Source organism: Haemorhous mexicanus, chromosome 4, assembly GCF_027477595.1.
Source record: "Haemorhous mexicanus isolate bHaeMex1 chromosome 4, bHaeMex1.pri, whole genome shotgun sequence".
NCBI lineage: Eukaryota > Metazoa > Chordata > Aves > Passeriformes > Fringillidae > Haemorhous > Haemorhous mexicanus.
Genome location: NC_082344.1, coordinates 1,390,057 through 1,407,679, shown reverse-complemented (window position 1 = coordinate 1,407,679; position 17,623 = coordinate 1,390,057). Strand labels below are relative to the sequence as shown.

Genomic DNA, 17,623 nt, shown 5'->3' with positions numbered 1-17,623 from the left:
GGGAGAATCAGCTGGGGAGGAAAAGCCAAGTGTCTACTTTTAAGTGCTTTTGGTGGCCCGTGACAGAGTTTTTGTGCTTGTTTAGTTCAGCTGTTTGTTTGAAGTTGTCGAGTTGGGGTTGTGTTAGACATTTGTCACTACAGACAATCTCAGTGTGACCCTGTGCCTGGCTGAACAATAGAGTGGATAGTAGCTTGTCCTTCAAGGAGCTACAGGAGATCTAAAACCCGAGGGAGTGCTTTTTTAACTAACATTTTCTCTCAAAATAATATTTTCTCAATTATTTCCCCTGCTGTCTCTCCATCCTCTCCCAAATCCCTGTCTATGGACAGGTGCTTAAAGGTGACTTGTGTAGCTCTTTCAAGATCAGGAGCCTAAAGTTAGGCTGTGGATTTAGGGATCCTGCCTGTGGTTTGATTCTTTCCTCTGCTGTTTTAGCTGTGTGGTGGCTCCACAGGACTTCTGAATGGTCATCTGAACACAGGATTTTTGGAGAGGAGCACTCAACACTTTGATGCATAAATTTAGGCTCAGGAGCTTGACTTAGCTCAGCTGGCTTGGAAAATGCTGACTTTTGAAAATGTCATCTTTCTCTTGCAGTTGAGGAGGGTTTAAAAAGAAACCAGTCTTGCCCAGTGTCTCTTTTTGATGTAGGAAGCAAGTGAAAAAGTTGTACTGTTTAAATAAAGGTAAATTTCAAGCAGCGAACATATTTCAGCTTTTATGTTGGCATTAAGTCAGTTTTGGTTTTGCAATGCATTTTTAAGTCTTTTTTAAGGGATTCAGGACTAGAAGCCTGGCCCTGCACTGCCTTGCAGGTAAGTGCTCAGAGGAATTGCTTTTGGTTCCCCACGGTTTGGATGCAGCTGAAGAGAAATATTTTGGCCTTTGGGCTTCATCAGATAACGCGGCACAGGCTCTGTGATCAGTGGGACCAGCACATGTTCTTAGGGGAAGTGCTGGGATTTTTATATTCATCATAAAATGCTGCAAAATGTCTTGTTCTTTTCCTTTCCAAGCTGTCCTGCTAAAGGGAATCCTCATTCCTTCTCTAAAGCTGCTCCTTGCAGCAGGACGAGCAGCACACCACCCAAACGCAGCCTGTTCTTCCCTGCCTTGTGCTCAGGAGCACTCTGTGTTTTGTGCTCAGGGTGATTAATGCTGAGCAGTTTTACAGAGCTGAGGAGTGCACTCTCAGTGGGATCTCTGCTAGATGGTTTTTCAGGAAGGAGGGATGTGGCTTTCCTCAAAGTGGGAGTGGGGCGAGCAGCCAGCGGGGTACCAAAAATAATAAAATCGTGCAAGTCCAGACACAGTGGAGTTGCAAATGACTTTGAATGGGCCTGCCTAGAAAATCCTGGAGCCACAATGATGGAAAGGTCTTAATTGCTTTTTTTTTTGAAAAGCAACATGTCCAATTCTGATAGTCCAGAAATCCTTGTGGGCAGGGGGGAGGAAAGAGTGATGGATCCATATGTGCAAATGTTTAGTCATAGCGTTTCTTTTTTGGATGGTTTTTACCTTAAATGAGGGGAAATTGGAATTAAAAAGTAGTTTACAGCTGGGTAGCACCTGTACATTTCTATTTACCAAGGCATTTATTTTGTGTGTGAGGTCTGTGTCAAGCCTAGGAAATACTTTTCTGTAGATGCCTTGAAAAGGAACATTCCTGAAGCAATCTTGGGTTTATGCTCATCTATTTAACCCCATTTCCTTCCTGTTTGGATTTATCTGCATCACTGTGAGTCGGGCTTGCTCAGGAAAGGTATTTTCCAGGAAGAGCATTTTCATGTATTGAGGATAATTAGTTTGTTTCTCCTTGAGGCAACTGTTAAATATATTTTCTTAAAAAAAAAAAATATATTTTTTGAGTCTTCTTAGCCCTGTTGTGGTGGACTGATGGGAAGTGTAAAAAAACCCCCTATAAATCATGGATCCTTTGGGAGGATTTCCAAAAAATCTCATATCAGGACAACTGGGTGCTTTGGAGCTGGGTCTTTTTTTTCCTCCCTTTAAAAAGACTACAGTAGGTTTTCTGGCCTTCTGGGTAAACCTCGTCCTGATTTGCATCCCTCTTACCTACCCTGATCTACGTGAAGCTCCAAAATGCCTCTAATTAGGGAAAACATGGAAATGAAAAGCAATTAAAAAAGAATTGCTTCTCATGAGGTTTTGCCACCGGTGCTGGTGCTGAGGGTGAGTTTCCAGGAAGGGGGAATTGCACGGGGAGCAATGACTGGCAGGGTTTGCTGGACCTGGTTACCCACTGGAACACATTTTGCTGCTTTGGGCAACCCTGAAATGACTGTGGGCTCTGCCTTATTTTTTCCTAGCTGAGCCTGGAGGGAGGCAGCAAGCCCTAGCTGCTGCAGGTGGCTGCAGGAGAAAGCAGCCTGGGAGCCCCAGGAATTGCAGCTGGGCTGGGGATAAAGGGCTTGCCGCAGAGCTGGGCTGGCCTGTGGCAGTGTCAGCAGTGTCCTTTCGGTGGGGTTTGGTGGAGAGATGTCCCTGCAGCTTCTCCTTGCTCTCCCGAGCCAGGGATGGAATTCCAGGTGCCCGTCTGGCACTGACAGGGCTGGGCAGGAGTGCAGCGCAGCTGTGCCTGGCTCTTGAATTGCAGGTTCCTACAAGGAAGTGGCTGTTGGATGCCGTGTAAAGGAATTAAATCCTAATGGCCCGAGCCGATGATACAAAAGGCCCGTGGCAGCTGGATGGATGATAATGGTTCCCCCAGCCGCTGGAGATGTAAACAGGCACTTCACACACCATTTTCCCTGCTTTAACTCCGCTCCTAACAGAGGGATTGGCTGCCTTGAATTTAAGCAGGTATGAAGTGGCAAGGAGAGGAAGAGGGGAGAGGAAGCCTGTGCTTGCTCATGTGTCTGTAAAATGCTGAACACACAAAGATGGAGTAATCGAGACAAGCCAAATGTTTATACAAGGGCATTTCTAGTGCGCCCAGCCTTGGCAGGGCCGGAGTTCAACTCGCCTGGGGGAGAGGATGAAATGAGACCAGAGACTTGTTTTATTTTGTTTATCTGCAGGAGAATCAAAGCAGGGCAAGGGACAGCTTTGATGAGGGGTCAGACGTGGGTTTTGTTAAGTGCAGGGCTTGGTTTGGATTCATTAGCCGGATGGGGAGGGAGGAGACCTCGCCCGGACTAACACCAGCAGGAATAATTGCTTTGCTGGGAGAAGGAGCACATCTAACAGTGGAGTAAGGGTGGGTTTCTGCTGACCTGGTTGCACTGCAGTGTTTGGGCAGAGAGGAACCATGGCTTTATTTCTGGATTGCCCAGTGGCAGGTACTGAAACGGCCTTCAGAAGGGCACCTGTCTGCCTTTAGCTGGTCCTTTTTGAAGAATTTGTTGTGGAGCACCTCCTCTTACTCCTTTTTGCAGCCTTCCCCTCAGGTTTTTTCCTGAAGGGACATACTTCTCCTGATGAGGAAGGTGGTTTTGCTCACTGTCATGAACTCCCTGCGAGCCAACAGCTCTTGGATGAGTTTCAGTGTGGCACCCTGCTTGTGCCCAGAGCAGCCAGGGTTCTCAAGCTGGCAGCAGATGTTCCTGGCTCCTACAGACAGAGATTTTGGACAGATCAAGCAAGTTGTGTTATACTCCACTAGCAAATCATTGCTGCTGAACACTTGACTTAAAAAAGTTGCTAACCAAGGGCATATCACAGCCAAAACTTGCACAGGTTTTGGCTGCTCCTGGCTGTCTGATCGAAGTGCCTTGGGGGAGATCAAAGATCACTCCACCCTCTTAGGATTGCATGGGGGTTTGGCTCTTGGGCTGGAATTGCCATTCAAGGGGACACGTGTATCCCGATGGGATTTAGACCTGTGACCCTGCAGGGCTAGAGCTGAAACTGCCATCCGGTTTTGTGAAGGTCACCAAGCAGGAGGGGCCATCATTCATTAACAGCTTTCTGAAACAGAAAGCTCTGCTTTCCTGCCACTTTCCTGAGAGGGTTCCCTGCTCCCTCCTTCCTTGGAATTTGGGCAATTTGCTGTTACACTGGAGCAGTGGACAAAGTATGAGTATTGTGTGTGGCAGGCTGCTCCTCCTAGGACTTCCATATTGCATAAATCACTTCTCTTATGCCTCTCTATAAAATTTAAATGACATCTGGAAGGCAGGGACTTGCCAGCCCCATCCAGCTGAAATATTCAGGTTGTTTTACATTACATTGGCATTGCTCAAATCAAAATCTGAGCCTTTGGGATGGGACTTGTGACCACCTAAAAATTAGGGCACAGCATCCACAGGAGGCATGTTGGAGAGAAAATGTGATATTATTTCTTACCCTAAGGGTGTGTGAGCCTTTGATTTTCTTCTGGTGTCGCACTGGCTGCTGTGTCTTTTCATTGAAAGCAATAATTGCTTGCAGTCCTTGAGTTTTGGGTCAGCAAAAAGGGCAGGCTTGGGTCTGCTTTACATTCTGGTCCATGAAGAAATTGTCCCTTGTCTAAAGTGATTTTCCTTCAAACTGTTAGGTCTTGGAAGCAAGTGTTTTAGTGAGACAAGGTGGTTCACTGGAATACTTCACCCTGTTTTTCCTCAGAGGTATTTCAAAGCAGCAGTAAAATGTCATCTCCTCCCAGAGTCTCTTTACGTTCTGGGAAGGTTTAAAACCTTTAATGTTGAAAGATAAGCAGGCTTTGCAGCCTGAACATTGTCAAGAGATCTGAATCATGGGATGGTAACACAATGGCAAAATTTGGTGAATGCCACAAAGGCACAGTGGTGAAGCTGGTGGAGTTTTGGGAAGTTACAGCAATTAGCAGAGCCAGCCCCCAGAACAAGCAGGGAAAGGTAAATGAAGTGAAATGGGCTGAATATTAAGAATGTGATGAATGACGTCTGTAAAAAATAGGAAAAAATCAGGGAAAAGAAAGGAGAAGTGACAGAAAAGAAGGACATTGTAGGAAGATGTGGAGAATGCTTCCCTCCCCTGTAGTGAAAGCATTTTGAAATAACTCCTGCCATTATGGATTTTCTGGTGCTTTCCCAAGCCAGCCCCTTGCCAGGCACGAGGATTTCAGTTCTCTGCCCTGAGTGCACGAAGCAGGGCTGCTGGGGGTCATGGCTGGAGGCTGGATTAACATTCCCAGCAGGCTCTGGGGTTTGGATAGTCTCTGTGATCTCTCCTTATCCCCTGCCATGTGGTGGGAGCCATGTGCTGATGATTCGGAGCAGGTGATGTGGCTGGAGGGGATTATTGGAAGTACAATCCCTCTTCTTTCCCATGGCCGTGGCTTGGAGGTCCAGCAAGGAGCCTGGGGCCCTGTCTGCTGTCTTTCTGCCCCAGGTTTTCCTCCTTTTTTGCTCTTGGAGCCAGAGATGCTCACTTTAGCATGGCAGCCTGAGGAAAACCCCATCCTTTTCCTGCCATCCTGGATGCCATTTTCCTGACACTTGCAGACCCAAGGTGGAAACGCAGCTGTGATCATGTCTGGATAAGCTTGCTACAAAAACTCCAGTGGGGTAGCTGCTCCTTGTCCCTGAGAGCAGAGCTCTCTTGAGGTACAAACCTCTGTTTTTCCAGTACAAATGCTGGGCTGGGGAGGGTGGGGTGGACACGACAGGACTTGTGCACGTAGCTCATGGGCACTTCAGTCTCGGTGTGCTCTGTCTGCAGACGTGGGAGTGGTGCCCAGGTTAATCATCCAGGGAAGGGGAGGGAAAAACATCCATGTCTTGGCTTCTTTTCAAGTCAAGTGTGCTCCGAGCTAGGCTCCGAAATTCTGCCTCTCTCTGTTCCTCATCGTGGGGAGGGAAAGTTCTGCAGATTAATAGGGGGTTAGGCAACTTTTTCTGCCTTTGTACATCCTCATTTCCAAGAACAGGGTGTCTTGGCTGTCTCAGCCTGGTGGGAGCTGGTGTGGGCTGAGGGATTTGGGATTCCCCTGGAGCAATCTGCTTTTGCAGGGAGAGCCCTGGCTGTCTCCAGGCTTTCATCAAGCATCTGCCATTGGCCTCTTTGAGGTGAGGGGAAACTGGAGTACTTTTAGTGTGCTGAGAGGAGTTGCAGGCTTGCTTTCCTCTTTGTTTTTAGGAGCCTCCCCTCAGAGTGAAGCTCTCTGGTGTGTGTTTGGAGGAAGGATGCTGGATGGCTGCAGTTCTCACTGGGTTTGGCTGCTGTTTTAGCAGGTTTGTCCTGGAAGGTGATAATGCAGCCACTTCCCACTCGTCTGTCACTGCATGTCCTCTGTTCAACATCCCCCTGTGCAAGGACTTCTGTGTATTCCTAGAAAGAGGAGACAGTCAGAAATGACATTGGTGACCTAAAGCTCAGCCATTTCCAGCCCCCTGCCATGGGCAGGGACCCCTTCCACTAGATCAGGCTGCTCCAAGCCCCATCCAGGCTGGCTTTGAGCACTTCCAGGGCTGGGGCAGGCACAGCTGTAGTTCAGGTCCCAGAACCTGAAGGTTGGATTCCTAGCTGGACTTAAGCAGCTGTCAGGTGGGTTTCAAGTGCAATATTTACTGCACTGTAGAAAAGAGCACTGAAATACTTTGTGTTCCTAAGCTCCTGAAAAATGGGCTGTCTCACCAGGGCTGCACAGTTTCTTTCCAGAGCCTGAAACAGCATTCCTCATGGCCCTGGGAGGGGAGCATCAGGCCAAGGTGAAGGCTGTGGTTTGGGGCAGGCTCTCCTCGGGGTTGGAGCAGTGCAGGAGCTGTGGCTGACCCAGGGAGCCAGGGTTGTTTCCCTGCAGGCAGGAAGGGAGGGGGCCTGGCTGCCAGCTTCACTCTGGTGACCCCCGTTGCTTTCCTTTTTTCTTTTTAAGATAAAAGTAACTAAAGATGCAGGGAAGAATGTGGCCTCTGGAGGTCAAATGAAATGATGGATGCAGGTGTTTGGAAAAGCCATCCATCCACACTGGTGTGCACAGACCTCTGGGAAGGTGCCAGTGCAGAGGAGTGGAAGAGTTGTGCAGGAAAGAAAGTTAATTCAGTAGTCTCCAGTCTCCCAGCTCATTTTTTTATTTTGCTGAGGGGAAAAAAAAAAAAAAAAAGAGAAAGGGGAGCAAAGAAAAATACAACAGAGTATTTTTCTAAATCCCTTCCCTTTTTTTGATTATCAGGTTGTGCTTTATTTACATGCTGCTGGCTTTGAAAGCATAGGGAGTAACAGGTAGGGAGACACCTGAAAGTGCTGGAAGCACCAAGGCCTTGCTGCTGGGAATTCCCATCACCAAGATCTTCAGGAGTGATGGGTGTACTGAAACCAGGATCAGGACTGGAGCTGCTCTTAGTTACTGGTAGTTCTGGGAATGTTCCCTTGTGCTTTGCTGCAAGGTTCTTAGAAGGGAGTCTTGTGCAGCAACTCTGCTTTTGCTTTGGAGGGATTCTTCCTTGGAACTGAGTTGATCCCTGCAATCAGATGGATCCCATTCATCCCTGGTGTGGGATTTCTGTAGCTCAAGGAAGGTGCCAGGCTGGTGATGGCATCAGCTGCATTCATGGCTCAGAGGGAGTGGAGGTGGGGAAAGGAGAGTGTGGAATCATGTCTCAGGTTTTACAGCTGGGTTACAGGGGAACCTCTCCCTCTCCTTCCTGGGCTTTTCCTTCCTAACCCATTCAGCAGAGAGGACACTTCCCTCAGGAGTGTTTCCTGTGCCACTTTTCCTAAATCTCTGCATTCTTCAGGGAAACTGTGAATTGGTCAGGGTACAGGCAAGCCCTCAAGGGCTGCCCTCTTCTACTTGGAGACCTTCTCAAAGTAGATGCAGATTAATAAAAATTAAACACCCAAGGATCTTGCAGGAACCTGGAGTTAAAAGCATTGTGAGATGTTTCTGAAGCCGTGTAGAAACTACATGAACAAAATGTTGGAAAATGGGATTTCCTCCTTTGAGGAGAAAAAAAAAAATTAAAAATTAAAAATACCTAGGCTGCATAGTGGTCAGTCTGTTTCACATCTTCTTCAAGAAGGAAGAGAAGGAGATTGCAAGGAAGAGTTCTGCCATATCAGAGTGTCATGATTAAATTTGTAATGAGGCAGCAATTATTTCTAACCAAGCGTGAAGCAGCCTGACAGGAATTGGCTCACACCATGTCAGCGAGCAATCTTCAGCCTGGCAAATATCCATGGCATGGAGAGGGATGTGAGCAGAGCCCTGTGCTCCTCCTCTCGCTGCATCTCTGTGGACAGAGATCCCTGAGGCTTCGTGTGAGCCAGAGATGTGCTTTGAAAAACACACTAGCAAGCAAGCTTATTAAAGAGGGAGAATTAAAATGGTTAACAAAAGCACGTTCTCAGGTGTTACCTGCTGTAATACCCAGCCCATCCTTGCTGCCTGAGGACAGAGGGAAGATGCATTTTCTTCCTCAGCCTGAACCTAAGGGATGCATATGCTTTGCCTCTGCTGAATATTTCATGGAGCAGCTTCTGTAGATTAAGACATCACTACAGTGAAGGAGCCAAGTGCTTTGATATAAAACTGTCCCTGTTTTAAATGATGAGCACTGGAGAGATTTAGGAACCCCCCATTCTGCTTTCAGGAGTCTAACTAAGTGCTTCTGCAGGTGCTCCCTCTTAGCCTTGCTGCTGCAGCCCCCATGGCGGCCTTGCCGTGAAAATTGTTCCAGGGTTTATTCTGAGAGAGAGCTCAAATACTGAGAAGGGGGTGAGAGACAAAAATTTGTGTGCAGGAGCTCTAGAGGTTATGGTGAGCTTTGTCCCTGAGCTTGCTTCTCCTGTGGACAGTCAAATTTTGTAGAATGGGTTTTTCCATAGAAGAGGAACTGTGGTAAAGGGAACAAATTGGAGAGGTGCTCCAGGTATGGATCATGCTTATTTCCAGAGCAACTCCTGACATCTCCTTGGCACTGTATTGGAAATCAGGTCACAGAGTCGTGGTGGTGTGCATCAAAAAAATAAATATGCTTTAGGTAGGATTACAGTGCTTTAATTTTAAATAAATCTTTTCTTTGCCATGACCTTTCACGCAGTGCTTGTGAGCAATGAAAGCCTAAGGAACTCTTGCAGCATGAGCTCAGACACACCGTGCAGTTTGTTTCCTGTCAAATGGTGCCACTTAGCAATGGATACTATGATTTATTTCTGACTGATGGCCAATCATGCTAATTACTAGACTGGTACTTCTCCTGCTGAGGCCAACCCATGCCCTGTTTCTCTGTCCATCTTTTATCTGCCTCACGGGAGGGAGTTTAAATGCCTCACAGAGCAGCTTGGAACTGCTTTGTGATTCATCTGACCAGCCTTTCCAGCCCTGGAGTTACTTTTTCCTCCCCTGCACCTTCTGGCCATGGCTGCTTCCCTGCTGGTGTTATTGCCCAGGTTTTGCCTCTTCTCCCTCAGCCTGCTCACCACTCTTGGACAGGATAAGCTTTTGTCCCCCTGGCATTCCTTCTTTCATAGAGAGAGAGGCAATTAGCTGTAGTTCTCCTCAGCTGATTGGTGTGGTTTTGTTGTCACTGTAAAAGAAAAATCATGGTAATTTTCAGAGCATGTGTGACCCAGTGAATGCCAAGGACTGTGCTGCTTAATTTCTTCCCTCCTTCCTTCCCTCCTTCCCCCCATGCTGTCCCTCTTGATCCCAATGAACTTGATCCCACCTCACAGCACTGAAGCACACAAGCACATCTGTCATCTTTGCCCTCTTCAGGATATTTCAAGCCTGATTTTGGTTTTGGGCCCGTCGTTTCTGTGTGCCAGAGTCAATTAATTGACTCATTTGTAATGGAAGGCAGCAAGGAGCCTGTGTTTGAGTCAAGCACTGAGGTGTCACCCACTTTCTGCTGCCATTATTTCCATTTGGTTTTGGACATGAGACTGTCCCCTTGATGAATCTCAGCAGCTCCCAGTGAACCAGAGCAATGCTGGGAACAATTCTGGAGGACACAAGGACAGTCTGCACAATTTCCTTATTCTACAGGCTTTTCTTCATCATTGTTGCTCTTTAATGAAGCCTTTGCTCTCCAAGATTAATGACTGTGCAGGGGTCCTCTTTCCCTTTGGAAGGGAAGGGAGAACCAGTTTATTAATCTGCTGCCCAGGGAGCTGAGATGGTTGATAAGGACATAAAGGGCTGTATTTTCTGGGAGCTGGAAGGGACATGATTCTGCTTGGACCCACAGTGACAACAGTAGGATTCGAGGTGTGTAACTCCTTGCTTGGAAAGGACATTTCCTAAATATCCAGCCTGGAATTGGAGACAGCTCTGTGTTGGCTGACGTGGCTTGCAAAATTGCTCTAGAGTGGATTGTTGCCTTCAAGAAGTAGAATTCGAGTTACCTTTCACCTGGTGCAGAGCTTCTGAGGGCCCTGACTGGTACTGAAGGAAATTTCCTTTCTCTGCTGAATCAGCTGCAAGGATTTTCATGGCCTGATGGGATTTTTTTTGTTGTTCTTGTTGTTAGAAAAGGAATAAAAGGCTTAGTCTGTCTTGTCCACTCCGCCCTGGCTGAGATGCAGTTACCATGGCAGCATTTGGCCCACCATAACCTGCATTCCTAATTGAAATCCCACGTCCCTCTGGCAGTCTCACTTCACCATTTGACACATCTGTCACTGGCTGTTGACTGCTGGTGTCCTGGTGGCTCTCCCAGGTTCAAGTTTGGACCAAGCAGCATCACTTGAAGGGGACAGAACATGACCTGCATCCAGAGCATCACAGAGCAGAGATGGGCTCTCTGTTGCTCCAGGAGTAGCCATTATGCTGTAATAAGTGCTATCATTAAAGCTGTGATCTAGTTTAGATTAAATTAATCCTCTGCCTCCCTTCTTTTCCGCAGCTGTTCAGTCAAGCACTCCGGGTTTGACATCCATTTACAGTTTGATATTCACTCAGAAGTCATTTTGGGGGCAGGATGTTTGACATTTGCCCGTTGGCAGGTTAGAAACTACTTGGGCAAAGGGGAGAAAAGCCAGCAGGAGGACCCCAAATGTTATTCCTGCATGCTGAGGAGAATTTCTGGTGTCTGCTGTTCATCAAAACACACAACTGGGCATGGAAAAAATCTGCAGCATAAGAAGATGGGAGAAAAAAGTAATTGTTTTTGCTATCAGTCATTCACCATGCTCATTTATAGGTGGATTTAATGTGAGAAGAAAGTTTACAAAGAGGCTGCAAGTCATTTTGGGTGATTGTAATAGTGACAACCCAAAAGGCATTAACCTTTCTAAAGGAACACTGCTGCTTCCAAAATATTGAACAAAGACCTCTGTGTGCTGATTTAAATCCTGGTTAGGACCAATGATTTGAAACCACAGTTTTGCATAGTGCATTTGGTTCATTTGGGGCCCTTTCCTGGTGACTCTGTGAAAGATAGGATGAAGATTACAACAGCATCTAAGTATTTGAAGAATATTTTGGAATATCACATCCCTGAAATATCTCAGGACTGCTGGGAAATGTTATTTTTAGGCTCCTGATTTTTACGAGGCTGGTACAACTGGTGAAAGACTTTCACAGTTGGAAAATGTGGCAGACTGTTGAACTGTGAAAACAGGACCTTGTTTTACTTTATGTAACTTCTTAATTCCCTGACTGGAGGAAGGGGAGAGCTAGTTCCCATTGCTGGAACAGTGTGTTCGTGTTGCTGTGCTGTTCATCAGGCCCTGTGCTTTGCCTTAGCTGCTCTGTGCTCTCCTAGGACATAGGGCTGAAGCTGTTGCCACTGAGAGGAGCTGGATTTCCCTGTGATTCCCGAGCCCAGCCGTTCCCGTGTTCCTCTCTGGCTGTGGGCATGCTGGGACCCATTAGAACCCCCTTGTCAAGGAGTTTCCATTCTCTGCCAGCAAATACCAGGTCTAAAAAACACACTCAGCAGAGCAACAGCTCCCCGTTGCCAGAGATAGAACATCAAATCCAAACCCAGGGGACCCTGGGAATCCTTTATGTGTCTCTGAATTGCTTTCATCTCCTCGTTGCTCCACTCACGGGTATCCCCACTGTGCTCTCTGTGCTTCCCCCTCCTTGGGGCTTCTCCTGCCAATTTTCTGGCATTGTCAGGTAATTGGAGTGGAAATGACAAATGAAAGCGGCGCTGCCAAGGCTCCTCGCCTGGCAGCCACCGGGTGATGCTGGTAATTGTTACCAGAAGTGTAATTGCTCCGGGCTCTGCCTGCCCTGTTTCAACAAAGCAGCCTGGAATTCCTCCTCTGAGACACCCGATCCCTGCCTGTTCTCAGTTGTCTCTGGCACAGGAACGACTTGGGAGGTAAATCCCACCAGGCTTGGAGCTCCCTGGGGGATTCTCCCCGTGGTTTCTCCCCCAGGGGTTTCTCTCCTCCCTGCTCCCCAAAGCAGAGTGGGGGCAGAGCAGGCTCTTGGAGAGTTAAGCACAGAATCCCAGAATGGCTGGGGTTGGCAGGGAGCTCTGCAGGTCACCCAGTCCAACCCCCCCAGCCCAGGCAGGGTCACCTGGAGCAGGTGACACAGGGATGAGCCCAGGTGAGTTTGGTCCCTGGGCAGCTGTTCCAGTGCTCTGCCACCCTCATGGAAAGAAGCTCTTCCTCATGGTGAGGTGGGACTCCTTGTGTTTTAGTTTATGGCTGCTACTTCTTCTTCTGTCACTGGGCACACCAAGAAGTCTGGCACCATCCTATTGACACACCTGAGAGGTATTTGTATGGATTGATGTGATTCCCTCTCCATCCTCTCCAGGCTAACCAGGCCCAGCTGCCCCAGTGTCTCCTCTGGAACTCCTCACCACCATCAGGTGATTAGTGGGGTCCAGGACAAGCAGCAACCCCCTCGTTTTGGGTGTGACACCACAAATCTGCAGCTCGACCCCTGGCTGACACGAAGGCTGCCGCTGTGCTCTGCTGCCTTCCCCCTGCACAGCAATTGCAGCAATGCCACCACCCCAGTGACCAGCTTTAGGGGTTCTGTGTGCTGCAGGGGACACCCCAGCATCCAGGGACATTTTAGGGAGGCGCTGGATATTTTCAGGGAGCCACAAGAGCTGGAAAGGGGACGCAAACCAGCTGTTGTGTGCTTCTTATTTCCCCAGTCGCTGCTCCAGAATAGCTCACAGGCTGTTATCTGGTGGCACCTGATTAAATTACTGAGGCTTTTCACATATTAATAGCAGACTGGTTATTTTTGATTTGTTGGGTGGGGTGGGTTTTTTTTTTTGCTTGAGGTCGAGGAGGGACAGGTGCAGCTGTCTGAAGTTAGGATAGCTGGCTGAAAAAGCAGTGGTCCAAGAGATTTAGGTCTTTCTGTGCTCTGGGTAATGTGACAGGGTGACAGCAGCAAACCAGGAGCGCTCACAGCTGCTCTGGGCTCCCTTTGCTCCATGTCTGCTCTCTGTAGCTTTTTCTTTGCTTTTACTGCTTGTTGTGTTCTTGCCTCCTTCTTTTATCTTTTTCTCCCCTGCCTTTTTCTAAATCCTCATCAGTATTCCCCAAACCCATCACATGCTCACACTGTGCTCCTCTGTCTCCAGTTTTATCTCATTTTGTCTTGGTCTGACTATCTGCAGGCTCAAAAGCTTTGGGAGCATTTCTTGGTGTTTTGGCCCCTGTTGTGGAGACTGGCTCAAGTAATGTAGATGTATCTCTTCTTGCAGCATGGTGTTTTAAAATTCAGTTGAATTAGGTATAATTTCTTCTTTTGATGTGGGGAAATCCAGGGAATTAATAAATTATAATGGCACTGCTTGGTGTTTAAGGAATGCTTTCCGTCTTCAAAGCGCTCTCCACACGGTATTTCATTATTTATACTGTTAATTATATTAGTACTGGTAAGGAAATAGCCCCTTAAATTGTCATTGATAAAAATATACTCTCACCAGGATTGGAATCCAGCACTTAGATTGCAGCAGATAATTTGTCCACTGAGGTGCAGAGCCTTGGAGAAGATGCCAGGCGGGTTTCCAGCACTTCTCTGGGTGTCTACTGCCAAGTCTTGCTTTATGTTTGGAACTGTGTTGCCCGGGAGCTTTGAAGTGTCCTTGTGCCTGCTGGGTGAGCACCAACAAAGCCTCACAACAGGACAGATAGGTGAGATCCAGACTTTCCAAACTGGATGCTCTAGGTCTGTTGCAAGGAATCCTAAGCTAAATGTTGAATTGTCCAAAGACAGGACACTGAGCCCCGTGAAGTGCTTGGAAGACTCTCATATCCCAACAGATCAGGTGGTAGTTTCCTGACTATTAACTAGATAATGAATTTTTTAAAGCTCTGCAGGGAAGTGTTGGTTTTGATCCTGTACCTGGCAAAAGGAATTTAGAAGCAGCTGATTTGAGCCCACAGACAGGAGCCAGCCTGCTTGGGCTGTGATAGAAACCAGGGGAGGAGGAAGAGCAAGGAGGGGTTTTCTTACCTCAAACCTGAGCATTTAAATGTGACAAGGGTGGCTCTGTGCTGACCTTTGGTTATTATTCCACGGTGAAAATCATTTTCCTTTTTTAAAAATTTGAATAAGCATGAGAGATCCGAGGTGAAGGTTTTGGAGAACCAAGGGATGGGGCACTGAGTCTGCCCCCTCCCTTCTCACTGCTGGTTAGCCCGTGGCTGCCTCCCCTGCCAGCTTTCCAACACAGGGTGCTGCTGAAGCCAGCAGGATGAGTTAACTCCAGTGTGTGTGTCAGCCACAGCTTGGCACACACATCACTTAACCTTCATTTCTTCCCTAACTGCACCATCCATCTGCTGGCAGAGGTGCTGTCAGGGTTTCTGTTCTGCAGCCCTGTGTGAGCCAGGGAGAGCCAGCTGTGTTCCTGAGCAGGAATTACCATCCCTCTTTGCCTTGCCCAGGGGCTGTGCACCTTGAAAAGTCAGCACTGCCACTGATGTGGGAGAAATGATTTTGGAAAACAGGGCAACGACCCAAGGGATTTGAGGTTTTTTTATCTTTTTGGCCATCCCACTGTTTGCAGATTGATGCTCTTGAAGTGCCTGAGCAAGTGGTCTGGTTTTTCAGGATATTTTTTCTCTCATTAAGCGACCTAATGGGCCTTTAAGGCACATCTCAGTATTTTATCATTATGCTGAACAGTTTTAGGAGTGAGCTGTAAATGTGCTCCTGGCAGTCAGCTGTTACTCATCCTTCCTAAGTCGAACTTAGCACTGTGAGTAAATTGAGGTAAATCACTACGTGGTGTAAATGAGCAGCAATGTCTGGTCTCCTTGGAAATCCCTTAAAAAGGAGGCTGGATGACTGGGATAGGGGCTGTCCATCCTCCCCAGGAGAACATCCTGTGTGGTGCCAGTTTAGCCCAGTGTTTGTCTGTACAACAGGGGCAGGGATTGTCTAGCTGCACACAGTGTTGCAGCTGAGAAACTGATCCTCCTCTTCCCCTTTTCTTGTGGGGGCAGCGTGGGATCGTGACCTCAGCAGGGAGGGAATGGAAGGGTGGTGGAAACCCTTGAGAATTAGCTGTGGGAGTTCCAGCTGGGTGCACTGATGGAGTGGTGCTGACAGCTGTTTCCAGATGTGTCAGGCTCTCTGCTTGGCCAGAGTCTCCTCTGTGTGTTTGGGAATACATGTGCCCAGGTAGAGCCAACCCCAGGAGTGGGTTTGCCTCAAAGCCACCTCTGCTGCCTCAGCACCACCTGGGATCACCTGCAGTGTGAGCCTGACCACAGGGAAGTTTTCCAGAGATGTTCTACTCACCTGGAGCTCTTGGAGGTTGGATTGTGTTGCCATTGTCTTTCAGCTGTGTTTTGGAAGCTGTTGAGTGAGAAGTGCCAGCACGGGGCCTGAGAAGCGTGTGGGAGGGAGGGGGGCTCTGTTGCAGTCCACCTCTGTGGGGCTATTTGAGATGTGTTGTCAGAACAGAGCGTGCCTGGTGCTGCATGGCCTGGTTTCCCACTTCCTTTGCAGAATAACACCTCCTGGAAGCCGCATTCCTGCCAAGACTGCCGGTGCCGCAGCGGCGTTGTCACCTGTGAGCCCACAGTCTGCAGAGCCCCTCAGTGTGACTTCCAGAAGGTAAGGGCTGAGTGCCCCTGGCTGCCCAGAGCCAGGCACAGGCTCTGTGTCCCTGCACTCCTCCTTGCAGTGAAAACTCGTGGCATGGGAAGCCTTTGTCCCCTTGGCTGCAGCCAGAGGCCAAGTGTTGGAGGAGTTTGATCCCAAAGGAAGCCCCTGAGCTGGGCTCCAACCTCCCAGCATGATCCCCCCTTCGTTTGGAGGTGGGGCTGGGGCTCCCTGGAAGGTGCAGATGGGCACTTTCCACTCTGCTGAGCAACAACAGAGCTGAGATTGTCTGTCCTCCAGTCTCTTCTTCCTCGTGATGGTTGCTGAGCTTTCCTTGTCTCCTGCTTGTCTTTGTCTGGATCTTCATTAATTGGCCATGGGATTGGTCTTGCATTAACATCTGGATTGCTGGGGCAGAGTGCACAAACAGCAGTGAAAAAGAGTGTTTTAAAGAGGCTGTCAGGATAATTATATGGCTTTGTGAAGCAGGTTAAAATGTTTCCCAATATGACAGCACTAATGAGGAAATAATTTTGATTCTTACTGGTTTTCCCTATTATTATTGCTGTGCATTGATTAAAGCTAGACTGAACTAGTAGGAATTTTTGTGCTAAAGAAGAGGGAGATCAAGTGCTGTCATGGCACAGGTAATAATGAGTGCACTAGATAAAATGATAAAAATCAGATAAATGAAAAGGTGGCTACTTTAAAGCTCATCAAGGGAAATAGGTTTATAGTGTCAAACTAATCTTGACATGGGCACTTTTCAAGAGAAAGTGCTTAAATGCTCTGAAAACATCTGGTCACTTAAACATTGAAAGGGATCACCAAGGATCTCAGAAGAAAAAAGCACCTTTCTCACTTCGAGGCTAAACCACCAACAGAAAAGCAAGGTCAGAAATCACTGCCCTTCTCCATGCTTTATTTCTTATCTACTCATTATGAGATTTACGCAAATGTGGCTGGTCTTGTTTCAGCAACATCTGTCCCATGTTTCTCAGTGGCCTTTCAGTGAAGAACCTTGAGGTTTGTCTTGAACAATAGTTTTCTATTCTTCGAAAACTGGCTCAGCTGAAGAATTCCCAACTGTACTCATGGGGGTGTAAATTCTGCTGTTATTTTGAGGGCAAAATGTCAAACACACAAAGTGCTGTGCCACCTCTCAGCAAGGCAGCGTGGTGTAGCAGCATTCTGTGTTTCACCTGAAACCTTTCCTTTCTGAGCTGAGAGCACCAGGTCCAGCCAGGCCTCGTGGCTTCACTTTCATTTTAGAGTCCCTGTTTGATGTCAGGTGTTCATTGGAATCCTGTCTCTTTTCAGGGAGAAGTGCTCCAAATAGCCTCCAACAAGTGCTGCCCCCAGTGTGCCTCCCGAGCCGAAGGCTTCTGCCAGCACGAAGGACAGATCCACGGCGTGAGTGCTCTGCTCCCACTTCCTCAGCAGGGACCATCCCTACCTGGTTTTAGCTCCCTTTTTTTGTTGCAGCCAGTGGAGGCTGCTGAGCTGGTGTGCTGTCGGGGTCTCTCTTTCTAGCTGGTCAGAGTGACCCCGACTAAAGTTCGAAAGTTTCTTTTCCCAGCCCGGTGCTTGAAGAAAAAGTCAGGGCTCTTCATTTTTTCGGTCTCAAGATTGTTTATTGCATCTTATCTATAAAGTTCTTTCTCCCTGTCCAGCCGAGATCCGTTTGGCAGGACAGCCAGAGGCACTCCCCCC

General features: G+C 47.9%; 1 protein-coding gene across 1 annotated transcript in view; it reads left to right on the top strand.

Annotated features, from left to right (window-relative positions):
• Positions 1 to 17,623, top strand: part of FRAS1 (Fraser extracellular matrix complex subunit 1) — a 104,333-nt gene that overhangs the window by 15,059 nt on the left and 71,651 nt on the right. The window contains exons 3-4 of the mRNA XM_059843521.1: positions 15,815 to 15,922; positions 17,231 to 17,323. Of these exons, the coding sequence (XP_059699504.1) occupies positions 15,815 to 15,922; positions 17,231 to 17,323 (201 nt within the window). The remainder of the gene's footprint in view (positions 1 to 15,814; positions 15,923 to 17,230; positions 17,324 to 17,623) is intronic.